Raw genomic sequence first — 18941 nt, forward strand, 5'->3', positions numbered from 1 at the left:
CGGCACGCATGCGCTCTATCACTGAGCTGCGCCCTTACCCCTCCATTTGTGCTTTCCCATCGAGAAAAACCAAACCCGTTCTGGGAGCTAATTAATAACTGTCTGGATCAGGCCCCATGCCTCCTGTCCCAGGATTCAAGGCTATTTCCACCACTTTGCCCTTTGCCTAGACCACAGTCACATCACCAGGATAACATTGTCATCAAGAGCGGTCATCCAATACATTTGGAGAGTTCTATCAGTGCCCTAAAAATAGCTTGGCAGCCTGGAGGCTCACTGTGTACCCGCTTGAAACTCAAGTGCGCCCTGAGTTGAAAAGGAAAGCCACACACGGTGGGTTAAAATGCTCGGAGTCTCTTCCCAGCCTTCCAAATTTAAACAGAAATTCAAGCGGGCTCATGGCTGCAGCAGAGGGAGACTGTTTGCAAGGTGAAGTTAACGATGAACTTTCTTGTACTTTCATTTTAACTCTGTCTGATCACTTAAAGAACTCCACCCTGCCTTCCGATGTGAAAAATCGCTTGACATAAAATCGGTGCTGTGGCTTCGATAGTTACACCTGTTCATTTCAAGCCATCTTACCAGCCTAGCTAAGGCGGAATGCAACAGGAATAGATTTCTCCAAGACCGAGCTGAGCTGCCTGACCTCGGCTTCCAACGGCCTGTTCTGTGCACAAAAATACCACCCTGGCCCACTTTGCGTGTGTGTTCTCTGTGACTAAGGATTACCGGCCGGCCCAGAGAAACAGGTGCAACTGCTTAGAGCTGTTCCATAGACGAGAAAACCTGAGAGGCAGCCTAGGAACGCTTACAGAGGCTCAAGGGAGGACAGGCCATTTCCAAGTTACCCAAACTGGCTTACCTCAAAAAAAAAAAAAAAAAAAAAAATAAAAAATGCTAAGTAACTGGCTTGAACATTCCACAAGCAGTGAGTTCTCTCCAGAATATATTAGTTCATATCAAGCATGGGACAGGGGTTATATATCTTAAAGAGAGGATTTGCAGTAAATATTTCCCGTGTGTGTGTGTGTGTGTGTGTGTGTGTGTGTGTGTGTGTGTTTTCCAGGGTATAGATGAACATGTGCACATGGAGGTTGACCTCCTAGCCTTTAACTCACCTTGGTTTTGTGTCCTTTTCAGGGTCTCTCTCTGGCTTGAAACTCACAAACTAGACTAGGCTAGCCCGCTAGTAGTCACCACCTCCCAAATGCTGGGATGGATCAAAAATTCGCTCTACACACCTAGCTTCTGCCCACCATTCTACAGGTGAGATGTAGCTCCTCATGCTTGCGAGGTAAGCCTTATACAGACTGAGCTAATCGCTCCAGACCCTGGTTGTCAGGAGATTAACTCTTTAGTACTGTAAGGTTCAGCACATGGTTTTGAGGACCTGAAGCAAGAGCAAGAGAATGTCCTGACACTGGGGTAGATTATTGTCCAGGAAGAAAATGATGTTTCTCAACCTTCATGAAATGTTACACTTTTTTTTCCCCCTCTTCAAAATTCTTCTAAACTCCTGTAATCCTGGAGTTGCCATTCATGATTAAAGAGGGAGAGGAAGTGAGGAAAGAGAAAAAAATTAGATAACACGGGTATCCAATCCTTGTGGTTTGGTTCTGGCCTTTAACAGATAAAGATTTTGAACATGCATGGTGATTTACTGTAAGTAGCTTACTGTAATAAAAATGGTATCAATCCTGCCAAGGAGTGGTAACCAAGGATTCGGGCCATCCACGTGCACTAATTTGGATATGGCAAGCTTGGAAATTATTTATAACTTGTACAGTATTTCATCACTTTTTCTCTCCAAAGAAGCACACAAGGCACGCGGGTATCCACGTCTCTTCTGCCAAAAGCAGCCGGAAAGAGAAAAGATTCTTCACGTACTGTTAATCGTGACTCAAGCCTGAATCTGTGATGGGCCTTTGTTCAGAAATATTTGGTACTTAATAATCTTGAGGTCTGGATTGAGATCCATCTGACAGCCCCGGAGGGATAGTTTAATGGCACAGGTTCATAAAGCCACCAAGAGGGGATCTGGCCTTCGGTCCTGTGTTTCCCTTTGTGTAGACGTGAAATCAAATCCACAGCACGCAAGGGGCATACTGAGCGACGTCCTCTCCTGATGTGGATTTAGAAAATAAATAATCGCCGTTCCTCTCCGCCCTCACCTCAGCAGCTCATGCCAGCTGACCAGGAATGCCTTGATTATTTGTGGGATTTTCCAAAAAATGTCCCAATGACCAGGTATCATCCTGTTCAAAATGAAACAATTTCAGACGAAAGTGTCAAATACTTTCTAAAGTCACTCCAGTGGGGTCCCAGGGGACTTAAGGGACTACAGTTACCTGTGCTATTTTCTCTGATATGATGACATACTAGTCTCTGCCAACTTCACCACACTCCACGTGTGTGTGTGTGTGTGTGTGTGTGTGTGTGTGTGCGCGCGCGCGCGCGTGTATACAGAGGCCAGAAGCTGGCCAAGATGTGCCAGCACAGCTAGTGTTTGTGGTGATGCAGGGATTTGAACTCAGGTCCTAGCACTTGCACACCAAGCATTTTTCCCACCAAGCTTGCTCCTCAGTCCTCGAAGTGAAGAGTGTATTTCTTCCCCAAGGCTGAGCTCTAGGAGAGTCTATCCTGTTGTGGGGGTAAAACCTTCCTCTTAGCTCTCTCTACTTTGCCTAGTGACCACCATCCAAATGCCTGGCTGCACTCCCAGATACTCTCTCCTTGCCCGCAGGCTGGGTTGGCTTCTTACCCATGTAGGAAGACACAAGTCAGCCAATGGCACACAGTGTCAGGGACTTCTTAGTAGACACCTCCCCTCTCAGAGGCTTTTGCCCGCCTGCGCTTCAGTGAAGTACTATAATTGTGAAATGACACCGTAAGATGAATATTAAATACTGGAAAGCATGCCTCTTCTGGGTCAGGGTCTGCTTTCTTACTTTTAAAAATTATCTTTCGTCCTTCTATCACAGAGTCCCTTCTAAACTAGTACTTCACTTAAACAGCGACAAAGATTTATATTTTCACATTGGGGCTGGCTACAACAGCGGTTCTTAACCTGTGGGTCATGACCCCCCCCCCAGACCATTGGAAAACACAGTTTGTTACTATTCATAACAGTGGTAAAATTACAGTTAAGTAGCAACAAGTCAGGCGTGGTGGCACATGCCTTTAATCCCAGCACTCAGGAGGCAGAGGCAGGCAGATTTCTAAGTTCGAGGCCAGCCTGGTCTACAAAGTGAGTTCCAGGACAGCCAGGGCTATACAGAGAAACCCTGTCTCGAAAAACAAAACAACAACAACAAAAAAGAAGTAGCAATAAAAATAGTTTAGTGGCTGGAGGGTCACCACAACGTGAGGAACTGTATTAAAATGTCAACACTTCATATAAAATACTTATATTATAAACTGCTTAATTTTTCTCCCCTGGGTTAACCACAGATAGATTTCTTAGTTTTCCTTTTCTCTCACTGAGGATTCAAACCGACCCCGATAACCTTGGGCAGCCTCCTGTGGAAATCAGCAAGATGAAATGAAGATTTCCTACCAGGATGTTTGCTAGTAATTCTCATTCACCTTTGCAAACACCACATTCTTCATTGGCTGGGGTTGACAGCTAAGGTGCCCTGGAAAGTAACTGGGGTATGTCTGTGGGGCTCTATCAGTTAACACACTGACCTGTTTAAAAAGGAAATAAAAGATGTAGCTCAGGGGCAATTAGTGTTGGGACTGGACTGCCCTCTCTAAGTAAAAAAAAACCTGCTTGTGCAGTGAGGGCAGAGAGTGGAATGTTCTGTTCACATTAAATACTTTCATCAGGGGCCTGGGGATGTAGCTCCATAGGCAGAGTGCTTGCCTGGCAGGAAGGAAGCCCTGCGTTCCTCCCCAAAGCATCCCATAAGCCCAGAGAAGGGAGACATGCCCACAGTCCCAGCATTCAGGACTCTGAGACAGAAGAATCAGATGTTCAAATTCAAAGTAATCCTTGTGATACGCCGCAAGTTCAAGGACAGCCTAGGATACACAAGACCCTGTCTCAAAATAAAGGGGAGGGGTATTTTAATCTAAACCTCAAATATGATGGACTGATTTCAAAGCATCATTAATTTAAAGCCCTATTGAGCATAAGAACTGCCAACGAGCTGGCTTAAGTTAATAAATATATACTACGTTTAGTGTATTCTACCTATGCTTCCAGATTTGCTGGTAGAAATCGTTATGTAACAGGGTTCTCCCCCCTTTTAAAAGAAATCATACTTTTTTACAATTATATCCGGATAAATAAATGAGGTCAATTCACTAACCGTTCTGCAATTCAAATAGAAGGAAATAGATTCTTTGCTTAGGGGGGAAAAAGGCGGAGGTGGGAGCGACTTGTGTTGAGACAGACATTGTACCCATCTTCCTGAATAACTAAGTTAGGCAGGAAGCACAAATTTGATGATCGTGGGAGGTACAGTACTAATTCATGGTCCTCTGCAGTAGACGGCAGGGCCAGATGAATACAGACACCCTTCGCTAGCTGTGAGCCATTAAAGCCACAGTTTTTCTCAAGCACTCCCAAATGCTAGAGGCTATTATTATTATTATTCACCCCACCACACACCATGCCTGGGGCTCTACCTCTTGGTTACCCACAGCACCAGCTTTTGGGGGCTAAGAAAACTCGAGAGCTCTTCTCACGGTTCAGACCGCTAGAGGAGGCAGAGCTCCTTGGTCCCAGGTGTTTGGGAGGGGACTGGCCTCTCTGTACAAACCACCCCAGGCCCCGGGGGACTCTCAAGTCAACTGGTTGTGCCAGGGAGGCCTAGCGAGAAAAGCTGGTCTGCTTCAGAGCGTCAATCAGCTCACTCTGGGTCCCTGCGGGAGTCGCCAGGGGTCTTTGCGACTTTGACCAGTAGGAGCAGGCAACAACAGAGCCAGGCCGCCTCCAGCCCTTTCCAACTCTGCCCCAGCAACAGCGCCAGAGCCCCAGCCAGGCGACCCAGCGCCACGCCGCACGCGGGGAGAGAAGCAGCTGTTCCCAACAGCTGGGGGGCGGCGGCGCCCGGCACCCCAGGTGCTGTCCCGGCCAATCGCAGGCGTCCGGCCCGCCCCCTCCCCAGCCGGGCGTCGACCCCCGGGCCGCTGGGGAAAAAGGAGCAGAGGGTTGGAGAGCCGTCCTCCGTCCTCACTGGTGTGGCAGCTCCTAAGCAGAAGGGACGGTTCCCAGCTCGAGCCGGGCCCAGCACCGCGCCCCCAGCTGCCACCTCCAAGCCCCCGGGACACGGTAGCCTCTGAGCCAATCCCCATCCCACCAAGCCACTCGATTTTTTTTTTTTAAAGAAAGAAACATCTACCTCTTCTGGACTTGGAGACCACCACCCTCTCTGCATTTAAGAAAAAATATTTTTATTTTATATTTTACTTTCACGCGGGGTGAGTGCAAAAGGCTCCCACAGTCCGCGGCTACGGAGCTGGTTACCCGGACGATCGGGAAGGTCTGGACAGTGACCGGACGCGGGGACTGGAGCAGAGCGCCCGGGCGAGTGTCGGGGACAGTGGGCCACTTGGGAAGCCGCGCGCCCAGCGCCCACGCCGCCCCCTCGCCCCCGCGCGCGCCCTCGGCCCCCGGCGGCCGCCGCGCGCTGCGGGAGACGCGGAGCCCGAGGACCAGGCGCAGCCGCAGCCGCAGCCGGAGCCCGAGCCGCGGGGCGGGCGCGAAGATGCACACCACCCAGAAGGACACGACGTACACCAAGATCTTCGTAGGAGGGCTGCCCTACCACACCACCGACGCCAGCCTGCGCAAGTACTTCGAGGTCTTCGGAGACATCGAGGAGGCGGTGGTCATCACCGACCGGCAGACCGGCAAGTCCCGGGGCTACGGATTTGTAAGTTACGTGGAAGAAAGACTCTCGGGGTGGGTGGGGAGCAACTAAGAGAGGTCCTGGCCGAGGCGATCAGGCCAGGAAGGAGCGAGTGGCCCCAGGCCCTAGGGTGGCAGAGCTTAGGGTAAGGGGCTCAATGGGACCTCGCGGGACGCCCGTTCACTCGGAGCTGAGCTGAAACTTTAAGTGCGTGGGGCTTGGAGAAGCGAGGGGCCGTGGCTGCCTCGTGGGGTACGGAGAGGACCTGAGGCCAAGCTCTTTCGGTGGCCCAAGAGCCTGGGAAGGAGAGAACAGGGATGCATAGAGTTGTGAGGGAGGAAGCAGAGCCCCTCACTGTGGTGTTCCCTGGTTGGAGGCTGGTTGTTAAGTGAGCTGGTGCTTTGTTTAAAAAAAGAAAGAAAGAAAAAAAAAACAAAAACAAAACAACAACAACAAAAAAACAGTGAGTGTGGAGTGGTGTGTGTGTGTGTGTGTGTGGTGTTCAGGCTGGGGGTAGGCAACCGGGAGGTTTAGAGCAAACCCCCCCCCCCTTTACATCACTACCTTTTAAATTGCAAAGGTAGATTCTAAAAGGAAAAGAAAAGGCTGCACCTCTGGGTGTTTGCCTAACTGAAACAGCACATTAAAGCTTCCTGGAGATTTAAAGGGGCGAATCTAGCAGCCCAAAGAGCCTAGAGCCCTGGATCAGGACAATCGCTATTGTCGCTGGGGAGGCTTTCCCTGTTGGGAGCAACCAGCTGGTTTGGGGCTGGACTTTGTTTAAAGCCCACAGTACCTCTGGGGCTCCGGTGGGAATGTAATTCAGAATTGTGGCTCCCAATCTCTGTTAGGCCCCACACTAGCACCCTTAGGACTTTGGGTGGGGGGCGGAGGGGGTCCTTTCTGCTTTGTTCTTTCTGCTTTTTTTTTTTTTTTTCTTTCTGGCAGAGGATGAAGAGTTAATGTTCCAAACCCCTCCCAAATAAGAAAAGAAGGCAAGCCAGCTCAGTGACTTGAATACTTTTCCTTCAGGGGTTAACTGAGGGCTCTGTGTGTCTGTCTGTGTATGTTGCTAAGGTCACCATGGCTGACAGGGCTGCCGCTGAAAGGGCCTGCAAGGATCCCAACCCCATCATCGATGGTAGGAAGGCCAATGTGAATCTGGCATACTTGGGAGCAAAACCAAGAATCATGCAGCCAGGTGAGCAACACCCTCCTCCCCCTCCCCCTCCCTCCTCCCCAACTCCCCACCCAGCTGTAGACAGATCCCACTACCACCCCCAGCCCAGAAAAGCCAGCATCCTGAGACTCTGTAGTTCTATTTGGTAGAACTTGAGCTGGTTGTTCCACCAAGGCATTAAAGATACATGAACATTGTAAGTACGCCTCTGGGTACTTGAGATGTGCCTATGTTCAAAAATAGATCTTAGGGTCCAGATAGCAGGCACCCAAAAGTTAATTCGTGTGTTTTCCTATACAATGATAGATGTTTTTGTCTGCTTTCAGTCATCCAGTTTTTACTAGCCACTTGTGGATTAAAAGGTATATATTATGTGTGCCTTGTCACCTCTAGCCAGTGAGCCTCCTTTCTTAAGTGTGCCCCAGGCCACTTACACTGTGCTCAGAGCATGCGTGATCTGAACCCTGACCCAAGATGGGCATAGCACATATTTTCACATAAAATCACAGAGCACTAGCAATCAAAGACTTACACACAGGAAGATTTCACCTTCCCAGTTCACATTTTTGGGTTGGTTGGTTTGTTTGTTTGGTTGGTTGGTTGGTTTTTGTCTTCAATGATTTTTACTTGGAGATGAGAAATAATTTACTAAAAATCTCCATAGCTGTTAGTTTACAATATAGCTTTGTCTGTGTGAAAATCTGTTGTATTATTTGGGACTGTTCTTTACATTTACTGAAAATAATTCACCAGAGGGCTGAGCAAATGACTCCGATTCTTTAGGCAAGCAGCTCTGTGGCCAAAATCCATGTGCCCTTCACTCAGCCTTTGCTGCGGAAGTGTAGAGAGAGAGGTTGATATTTCTGTTCAGGAACCCGATTGTCAGAAAAGAAATACGTGGAGAAATACCCATGAACATTCAAAGCTCTGTCTTTCTAAAAACATCTTCTCTATAAAACTGTAAGAATCGTGCATGTACTAGTCTCAAAAGAGCGATGGGGAGTTTTGTTTTTATACAATTTTAATACTATAAACTGTAAAATGTAAAACTTTTCAAGGCATGCCATAATGTTCCAAATTGCAAAGACTTTTTTCTTTCTTCTCCTCCTCTTCTTCTCCTTCTTCTTCTCCTCCTTCTTCTTCTTCTTGTTCTTGTTCTTCTTCTTCCCCTTCCCCTCTCCCTCCCCCTCCTCTTCCTCCTTCTTCTTCTTCTGTTTTGCTTGTGGGTTGGAACTGTAGGAATATTTGTGAATTTAACTTCATTGTTGTTCTTGGGTCTCTCTCTAAATATTTTCAAATCTTTTTTTATGTCTGTTAAGTAAACTTTGCAGATTTTTTTTTAAAGTTTTCCAATCTTAGTCTATTCAAATGTTTACTTAGGATGAATGGTAACATTTATAAAGCATATCTATTTTCCATATATAAAGAACAGTTTCGTAGGAGTGGTTCTTTTTAAATCGCAAATTGTGACTGTAGGTCCTGTATAGGAATAGTATGTCCCTAACTGCACAAATAGGAATTGTGGTGTGTTTTATTGCTAGGTTTTGCCTTTGGCGTTCAACAGCTTCACCCAGCCCTTATCCAGAGACCTTTCGGGTAAGTCAACTTACCAAGCCCCCCCAAGTTACAACATGGTCACCATTTGTCTCCCTGCCTCTTTGTTATGAACAGACAAGGTCGACACATCAATCGCAGAACATCCCGGGTTTTGCATATTTATATATGCTTATGTATTTTTTTAATGCTGATACTATAAATATTTTTAGATGAGTCAAGTTATCTGACCAAGTATGCAGTCTCTAAACCAGCCAAATGTTGGGCTTATGATTAAACAAACAAAAAAAAAAATCAAAACCAAAAATACCAGGTACGACGTGTGCACAAGACATGTGTCCCGTTCATCATTCCTGCTGTTGGCTTGACTCAATGTGATTTATCTCTTTCTAACCTGACAGGGCTCGTTTACAGTTAAGCTAACTGATGAGAAGGATGCGGTGATGAGAGGTGGACTAGTTCTGTTTGGAGTTAAACTCTGTAACCAGTAGACTCAGACACACAAGCTCAGATGGTGATTAACCATGCATGGATGTTGGTGGTGCTGTCTTTATTTTTTATTTTTATTTTTCACTATACTTGATAGCCTTCCGTGTGCTTTATTTTTATTTATTACAGTCATGAAGTGGTGTTGATAGCTAAACTGTGTGCTTTGACTTAATTGAACAGAGCTGTAATGAGTGTCTTCTCTTTCCTGGGGAAGGGGCTCTTTGCCGTTTTGAGTTTGGTGGTGGCGGTGATAAGCAGTGTTGACCTTTTGACTTTGCCATGGGAAGCAAAGGGTCCTTTTTCCCCCTTCCTCCTGCTTTTAAGCTATTAGCCTGTGACTTCCATTTAACTTTTTTTTTTTTGTAGTGAGTGCTAAATCGTGTGATTTCTCTCTGTAAGAATATTCAGATTCCCTGCTTGCATGTTGTAAGTCTGTTTCCTGGGAACGGGGCTTTTCTTTCTGCAATGTCTGTCTACCGCCAGGTCTTCTGATGAAGTTTCACGAGCTCTATTCAGATTTTATTAACACTCACCAGTTGGGGCTCCCCTGCCCCCTTAATTCTGTTTGGTTTTTGTTTTGAGTAGCACAGTACTAACTCCCACCTTGCGGACCTAACAGGTCAACAGCCTGCTCACATCTGTGTTCTCTCTGGGTCCTGTTATTACCAGCCCCTTAAGTCCCCAGTTCCATTACATTAAACAGGACACAGGAGGAAGGCCACCATCCATTTATCCTGGACATTAGAGTATGTTTCTTCCATCTTCCACTTGACTGATATTGTTGTAACTCTAGTTCTTTTTTTGAATATCCAAGTTTGTTAAAGAATTTTATCGTTAGCCAGCTTAGTACCTAAAGATCTTTGTGTGTCGCCTAGAAGGCAAGAATCTGTCCTTACAGATAGATACCTACTGTAAGCATCTCCTAATAGAGGCCAACAACAACAACAACAACAACAACAACAACAACCAAAAATAAGTAGCAAGTTGACTTAGAAGAAGCAAGCCATATTCTTCTGGACATCTTCTTAGTACCCTCTTGTTATTTTAATCTATTAGTAACTCATTCTTAGAGGCATCTGCAGCTTTTTAAAAAGCTACAGTTAAGTATAGTTCTGTCCCAAAGCCCCTCCCAAGCCAACTTAGGCAAGGACACGGGATGAGTTGATTGGGCCACATTCCCTCCATCCCTCCTTCCTCTTCTCCATTCCTCCCCTCCCCTCTCCCGGTGCTGTTACTTCACCGGTGTGGCCTCTCAGTCAACTTGAGACTATGAAAGAAAACATACATCTGTAGGTGTAATAGTGGGCTTTAGTCCTGACCTCCCAGGCGTCATCCTGAAAGAGTATAAAACCAAATCAATTAACTGCTGTTCTGATGTGTCCATTACTTTGGGGAAAAAAAAAAGTTGTGTCTTCATCTGGGGGAAGCAAGAAGCTGTTAGAGCAGCCAAGAATCACTCATTGAGAAGTGGCTTGGCATCATTCAGAATCCCAAGAAAACACGTGGATTGGGAGACTGGAACAAGCCCGTGAGGAGGAGGGTAGATGTGAGGTAGATGAGACCACTGGGTGTGTCTAAATGGTGTGCGATGGGATGAACAAACAGGGAGGCTCAGCAGAGGCTCAGTGTGCAGACAAACTACAGCATTCTCGCATATATCTGGCCTGGCTGTGGTAGCCTTTCAGAATCCTTGATAAAGAATGTAACCCAGAGAAGAGGAGAGCCACCGGGGTGATGTGTATTTCATGGGACTTTTAAATCAAGTGTGTTTTTATAGCAACCTTTTGTTTTTCATCTCTTCTGATATTAACTGTCTTTATGATGGATGGTGATTGTTACTGCGTGCATAAATTGTTTGAACTTGAGATTCAAGTTGAACTTGAGATTTGAAACAGATATCATTCCAGGTAGACCAAGTAAGGTTTCTCTTTTCGTTTTTTGAGTGGTTCTTAGACTGTAACCAACAAATCACACCTGGTCACACTAAACTGTGTTTGAATGCCCTGTGTTCTTATTTTAGACTTTCCTGGAAGCAAGCTTGAGAATTTTTAATGTTGTACTTGTTTGAAAGGGTAGCGAGAAGACTATTCGTTTTCTGCAGTCCTTAAACATCCCCCGGGTTACCTAAGGTCTTTAAAGACAAACGCATCAGTTGAAAGGACTTCTGATTTAGCAGAGCACCAATGTGGATGGTCTTGTGGGCTTGGCGAGCATCCACTTCTAAGGAAATGGTCTCTGTTTGAAAGAAGTGTTTTCTCGTTACAGCTCTGGAAAGGTGCTAGAGCTTTGTTGAGTAGAGATTTAAGGATGAGTTTACACAAAGTTAATCATACACTTAAGTGTTTACTGAGCCCCCATCTCAGTGTTTAGCTGTACGCTCTAGATGACCCGCTGTACTGCATACACAGAACAGGTAAGAGAGACACGTGAATTGGGACATTTAATCCTTACAGTGAGCATTTGACAATGACACTGTTAAGGACTATTCTTGAGAATTAAACAAAACAAGTGCAGACAGGTTAATTAGCCCCCAACTGGTCACAAAACCTCTGGCTGTGTTAGAATGTGAGTCCAACTTCAGAGTCATGGTCCGCCTCACCTTGGAAGCTGTATCCATTCCTTGATGTTAAGCTATAGCCAGAAAAGGCATAATGTGCCCGTCTCACCGCCTACTAATAAAATAACCAGTGCTGGGGGGGGGGCATCAGACAGAAGGAGAGAGACAGCAGATGAGTGGTCTCAAGGAAGTCTTCATGAAGAAGATGAGCTAGATCTTGGAAGGACAGTGAGGATGGGAAGCTATGTTATTAAGCATCTACCATACTGCCTACTGGAGGCTCCTCTCATAGAGAACTTTCACGTACAGCATCTCTGGACTGGACAAACGTCATCCTTTTTCACAGAGGAACACCATGAGATAAAGAGGAAAAGTAGACTTCCAAAGGTTCGTGTGTACCAAGGTCTAGATCTAGGGTAGATGGATAGGAAATGTAGATAGGGGATGTAGATAGGGGATGTAGAGACTGGGGGAGGGTTGGCATTCTGGGTAAAGAATAGTAGTTATGTGTTAACGTGGAATCTGGTGATCAGCAGCATGTTGAGGAAATAGTAAGATACCTGGATGACTGGGTCCAAAGAAAGGTTATATATATATATATATATATATATATATATATATATATATACACACACACACACACACACACACACACACACACACACATATAGTGATAGATGCAACAAAAGGCCCAAAATGATAAGATTTAAGAAATGGTTTGTATGGTTTGTGTGATATTAGGGATCACTGTTATGGGCAAGTTGATGAAATGAAGAACTGATCAAGAGTCAGCCCAATAGACTGAAAGAGCTAACGCATTATGTTATTGCTTTGAAAGTCGTAAAGACTAGCCTGGTATGGTGGCACATGGTAGGAGACGAGAACTCTGGAGGTTGAGGCAGGATGACCATAAATTTGAAGTTAGCCTGGACTACATAAAGAGATGTTGTCGAAGGAAGGAAGGAAGCAAGGAAATCGAAGAGAGATGTTAGGGAGACCTAAAGGAATGGAAATTGGAGGAAATGTAGTCAGTTTTCTTTAATCACCAGGGTGTTAACTTGGCTCATGAACTTTGTAGCTACTTGGTTTGAGCGCTCTATAGTGAATTAGCAGGCTAAAGGTTGGTAGAATTCTAGTAGGAGGGGCATTCCCAGACCATCTGCTGCCTTCTCCCTGAACTGAGTCATGGGAGTCTCTCTGGGGTCCTGTGGGACATGACTCTCTGGGGTCCTGTGGGCTCCTTTTTTCCATGATCTTTTAAAGCCCCCAGTTCTTCATTTGTCTTTCAGATATCTTCCCCACCCTTGCCAGCCTTCATGTAGGAATCTCCTCTTCCAGAAAAATAAATTACATTCTCATCGAGTGGCTCTGCCCAGTCAGAAGTAGACATTAACATAAATACAGACACAGTAACTCTTGAAGGAATACTTTCTCTGCTTTGATACATTCCTCCCATCTCTCTCTTTATCCTGCCTTTCTGGGACAGGGGTATGTGTGGATTAAACCTCCCTTGAGCCACTCTGTTATTTGAAAATACAAACCTGTCAGCCTGTCCTTAGAACACTGGAGGCACGAAGGGTTAATGTCCCTGTATCAGTGAGGTTCAGACTGGCTGGCCTTTGTAGCTGATAGATGTTTCACTTTGGCCTTATAAAGACATTTTATCCGCTGGAAACCCTTGTCGCATGACAGGATCAAAAATAGCCCAGCTGCAGCCTCTGCTGCCCGTCACCACATGTAAACTGGCAGGAGAGGGGACTCTCTTAGCTGTGTCTGCACATTGTGGACCCATCGGCTTTGGGGGTAGTGCTTTACAACAGCCACACCTGTCACCCAGGGTGAGCCAGTCACCTGATGTGCCACAGAGTTCTGAATGTGTGCATGACCACGCACAGTGCCTGGTTTCTGACATGCAGTTAAGAACATCTCTGAGTGTCCTCAGAAACACTTGGTGACATGGTTTCTGCTGGCACTGGGAAAGAGCTACAATTCTAGTAAAAATCAAATGTATTTTTTTTTCTCAAGGAAGACAGTTCACCACCCTCTCTGATAAATTCATCTTTTTCATGGACAGTCTTACAAGTGATTCCATAGAATTCTGGAGACAGACAGACAGACAGACAGACAGAAAGAAAGAAAGAGAGAGAAAGGAAGAAAGAAGAAAAAAATCAATCTTGCATTTTTGAAGAGACTGAATGTGATGTTTTGTGTTCTGTAAAATTTGAAGACGGTTATTTGTGCTTGTGATACTAATATGTTGGTCTTGTTGACAGCAAGATAGCATGCCTGTGTTCTATTTTTAGAAAAGATAGGGGGTTGTGAGGGAGATTCATTTAAAGAAGGACAAAAATAAGTCAGATAGTCGAGGTAGGACTTTGAAAATGGGCGGGAAGGGGCCGCAAGAGGGGCATCTGCAGTTGCCACCCTTTGGTCATAAATCTTGAGATTATTATTATTATTATTATTAACCAACTTTTAAGAAAGGGCCTCAGGTCTAGGCTGTCTGTGAGATGTGACTGCAGCAATTAAAATGATACTTGATTTTGTTATATGTTCTTGGCTCTTTTCAGGGTGACCCATAACCATGCAACTAAACTATATAAACGGATTAAAAGCAGATAGGTTAGCAAGCCCATTTCTTCTGACATGGAGACTAACATAAGAGTTGGTGGGCATGCAGAAAAAGTGCTGCCTTACGATGCATATCTTTTTTTGAGTCTCTGTTAAGTTCCGAGACATTTGGTTGTGGTCTTTCCTATCCCCAGCTTTTCCATCAAGTTCACCAACCCCCAGCCCCTTTCTGTCTGCCTTACATAGAGAGAAGCAAGCCGGCTGAGCCTTAGCTGCCTGACAGTCGAAAAGGTTCAACTGACTGATCTGTCCTTACGGGGGTGGGGGGAGAATCAAGGAGAGATCGGAAGTGTGCCACACACCTCTTTGAGAATCTCTGCGTGGGGGACTGTTAATAGCACTTGGGTAGCTTCTCACAACAGCCTTTTGTGAACCGAGTGAACCGCACTACTGTCGTGTGAGGAGTGTGTCTGCTGTGCTTACCACACTTGTCAACCTTGAAGCTCCTGGTTTGAGGTTTATTATTTTATTATTTTATTTTGTCGCCTGCTTCTTTCGTAATTATGATTTTTTTTTTTAATCAGGGTGACTGAGGTTGCAGAGAGATTAATGTGTGCCGAGTCTGCCTAGCGATTTCAAATAGGGTTGCCATGATAAAGAACACTGGAGTCTATTCTCCCTTGACCGGCCAGGCCACCACGCCCCCCACAGAACCGTTCCATCTCCGACAACCTTCCGAGCCCTGTATTCACGGCATGGTTTTTTCTATTTGCTAGACATACATATCTTTCTTAGATGAACTCGACGAGTTTTTTCAGAATCCATGAAGCCCCTGTTAAATCTGTCTTCTAGGCCCAGCCCTGGCTAATTGTGATCCATTTTCCAAACGTGGCGTACTCGCCTACTGCAGGGCTGGAAGTGAGAGTGAAAATTCTAACTGGGAGAATGGCATTCCATTTTCTTTTCTTTTCTGTTGTTGTTGATGAATTCTCTCAAGGGAGCATCAAATGGATGGCTAAAGAGTAGATATTATGGCAACCCTATGTTGATAGCAACCACTAAATTTTGAGTTTGTCTCCATCTCTGAGCGAAAGAGTTCCCACAAGAGATGACTGAGGCTTGACTTGGTTTCTTGTCTCTTCACAGGATCCCCGCCCACTACGTCTACCCGCAGGCTTTTGTGCAGCCTGGAGTGGTCATTCCCCACGTGCAGCCCACAGCAGCTGCGGCTTCCACCACACCGTACATTGATTACACTGGAGCCGCCTACGCTCAGTACTCCGCCGCTGCTGCCGCAGCCGCTGCCGCCGCTGCCTATGACCAGTACCCCTATGCAGCATCCCCAGCTGCTGCAGGCTACGTCACCACTGGGGGCTACAGCTATGCTGTCCAACAGCCCATCACCGCAGCTGCGCCCGGGACAGCTGCTGCTGCGGCTGCAGCGGCTGCAGCAGCAGCCGCCTTCGGCCAGTACCAGCCTCAACAACTGCAGACAGACCGAATGCAGTAGACCAGCCGTCTGATCAAAGTCAAAAGGGTTTCTCTTTCCCTCCCGATCTCCCAGTTTTTTAGTAGCTAATGAGAAAGTTAACAGTTGACCTAAGGGCTTTAAAGGGAGAAGGCAAGGCTGGTGTGAAGGGGAGGCGTTACTTTTTTACCATACTTCCGGTAGTGCTGCAGGTGGTAAGGGGAAAAAGGGAGGGCGAGAAACAGTTTTTGAAGTCAATCCCAAAGAGCCCGAGTTACACAGAATAGCCACTAGGAGATGATGGCAGGGGTACCAATGGGACTTCACTTTTGTATGGGGATTTTTATTTTTTTGCTCTTTTTTATAGTATCAGGGAAGCAAACTGCCTTTTCCAAGTTAGAAGATGCTATGGGAATCTAGTTGAACCAGGGAATACGGAGTGAGCAATATGTAGCTTGAATTACGCGCAAACGTAGATTTCAAAAAGAAAAAAAGAAAGAAAACAAGACAGAAAAGCGTTGGCTGTCCTTCGGTGCAGTAACTGCAGGCCTGCAGAACTCTGTGGAGGCAGGAGGTAGTGCGTTTGTGCTACCTCAGAAGATGGGTATGGAACAATCAGTTTAGGGGTGTGACGGCGGGTACAGTGGTGAACAGGTACCAAAGCTATTTTCTCATCTGTCCTGTGGACGAGTGGGGTTGTGGAGCCATTGAAACTGCACCAGCCGCTCAGACAATCAATAGCACACACCGTTCGGGGAAGAGTCCATCACTTGTACTCGTGGGAGGAGCTTGTCACATTCTAATTCCTCTCCCCATTCCCTGTCACTGGGGGATGGTTTCATCTGTGGGCCAGGCTTTCACCACACCACTTGTCTTTCTATTTATTATGTAGACTAGAGGATTATGGGTAAAGGCAGGCAGAATTTGCAGATGCTCACCCCTTCGGGACTGTCTGAAGGACCTTTCTTTTCTTCCTGCCCCACCTCTCCCCCTTTAAAATAATTTTACACTTTTTTTGTATCTATTTCAGAGTCCTATTTAAAACTATTTATTAGCGACTACAGTACCTAAGACAGCAAGGTTCTTGACATTACAGTTCTCCGACGGTTGACGATCTTGTACTTTATAATGTGCCTTAATAATAATCCTATTTAAGATATTTATTTTTAAGTTTTACTATGCTGCACTCTAAAGGAAGGAACTTTAGAAGTGACACTGTAAAATTATGTATTCATCTCATGGCATAAGTTATTCAGTAGGTCTAGATGTAGCATATTAAATATTAACCTATTCAACTAAAGACGTTGGCTTTGGATTTATTTAAATTCCTATGTGCACTGTTCGGGTGGGTACTCTCGCCTGAACATATTTGAGTTTATTTTAGTCTTGAGTTGTTTTACTTTTTTTTTTTAACGAGCTACATCGCTGGTTCTGTGCTTCCTCAATTGCTTCCCCCCTGTGGATCTCATGTACCGGGGACTCATGGCGTCCCCGCTTTCCTCGTGTAGTGTATGTAGTTTTAAAAGACGGCTTTATATTTTTCCTTCTGAAAGTGAGATACTTGCAATTTTTACTCTTAAACTAAAATGAATACTATTTTACACTGTATTGGACTTTTATACTTGAAGAACTTCCTACAAGGGACAACAGGTTAGCATTTTTATGGACTCTCTCCATTGTCACTGGATTTAAGTATTCCCGTGCCGGGCAGTGGTCCTCAATGGAGGGCGTGGCTCTCCTGTGCAAATTATTTATTTGTTGTGTATTTCGCTTTATAATGTTTCAGATCTTCTCATCTATTCACTTGTATTAAATATAATTTTTAAAAACTGCTGTTGCATTGGTTATTTCTAATGATGCCAGAATTAGTTTTCTCCTTTTGAGAGAGGCTGGCTGTCCTCGCCGCATAGCTAAGGAAAACCTTGATTTTTGATCCTCACACCTCCTGAGTGATGAAGGTACAGGCATGTAGCACAATGCCCAGGGTCTCCCAAACGTGGGGCAAGCACTCTACCGACAGAGCTAGGTTCCCAGCCCTCAGCTCCTAGTCCCTTTTCTTCTTAACCACTTTGATTAACCATTCCTCAATGGAAAACTTGTTCTGTGGATATAAAAAATCTCTCAGAGGATGTACTCTTTGACCTCTAAAGTAAATCTCACTATGTACCTGCCTTATGTGTAACAAACAGACCATCACCCTAAACTGACTCCTGAAGGACCATTCATACTGAAGAGTGGGTTTAAGCAGCCTCCGCCTAGGTCAGGACAGTGCTGCTGGTACTGGAGAAGACAAGGGGCTGGAGCTAGCCTCCATATGTCTAGAAATGTCAATAGATCCAAAAGCTCTTGCTTATTGCTTTGTGATGCTAAAATTGAACCTGGGGCCTTAACACTCTCTAGGCAAATGCTCTACCACTGAACAATACTCCCATCCCCCTTTTTGACCTTTGACGGGATCTCTTGTGTACCAGGGCAGACCTTAAAACTGCTATGTAAAAGAAAAATGACCTTGAACCTCTGATCGGCAACCTTTGACTCCTGAGTGTTGGGATTACAGGTGTGCACCACCACAGTTGATATATGTGGTCCTAGGGGCTGAATCTAATGGAGGTCCATCCCCTGTCCTGGATGAGGCCTCACTGAAAAGCCCTGGCTAGCCATGAGCTCACCCTCTATAGTAGCTTTAACTTGAGATCTTCCCATCTTGGCCTCCCTAGAGGTCTATATCACCAGGTCCCAAATGACATTTAGCAGCTAACCCCCTTTGTCGGTGATATTTTCAAACTTCTCATATAGTTTATTGGAACAGAAATGCCGGCCTCTAATAGTCAAAAGTGTCATATAGCAGTCCCTCAGTGCAAAGCCAAAGACAGTAAGGGAGTAAACTCATGGGGACAATTGCTTCAATGCACTATAGTGGTGGCTACCCAAACAGAAAGTCCCCATGTCTTACCTTTTAACAACAATGCAATAATGTCTAATCAAGTATCCACTAGAAAGCCAATGAGCAATATGTGTTAAAATGTCAAGGGGGTAACTGTCTACTGATGATCTTAAGGAGTAGATGAGTAGCCAATAGACCATCACGCTAAACTGAATCCTGAAGTTGGATAGTTTGTTGAACTCTTGTTCCTAATGTCTTTCATATTTGTATCTTGAACTCTGTTAGTTTTTAGTAGAATTGACAACATAATGTATAAACAGTATATCATGCTTTATAGCCATCCTCCAATTTGGAACCATCACAGGTTCCAACTCCAATGG

At 45.4% G+C, this 18941-nt stretch overlaps 1 protein-coding gene across 2 annotated transcripts; it reads left to right on the top strand.

Annotated features, from left to right (window-relative positions):
- Positions 1-4855: 4855 nt before the first annotated feature.
- Rbm24 (RNA binding motif protein 24) lies at positions 4856-17510 on the top strand. Of its 2 annotated transcripts, XM_029547551.1 has the most exons (5): positions 4856-5882; positions 6936-7059; positions 8580-8634; positions 8994-9005; positions 15356-17500. In XM_029547551.1, the coding sequence occupies exons 1-5, from the start codon at positions 5715-5717 to the stop codon at positions 15717-15719; spliced, it is 723 nt and encodes a 240-aa protein (XP_029403411.1). In that variant the 5' UTR covers positions 4856-5714; the 3' UTR covers positions 15720-17500. The 2 variants fall into 2 exon arrangements, with proteins under 2 accessions (XP_029403411.1, XP_021071209.1); XM_021215550.2 differs by lacking the exon at positions 8994-9005 and having other exon boundaries at positions 4860-5882; positions 15356-17510.
- Positions 17511-18941: the final 1431 nt, after the last annotated feature.

The sequence above is a fragment of the Mus pahari genome, chromosome 16, assembly GCF_900095145.1.
Source record: "Mus pahari chromosome 16, PAHARI_EIJ_v1.1, whole genome shotgun sequence".
Classification (NCBI taxonomy): domain Eukaryota; kingdom Metazoa; phylum Chordata; class Mammalia; order Rodentia; family Muridae; genus Mus; species Mus pahari.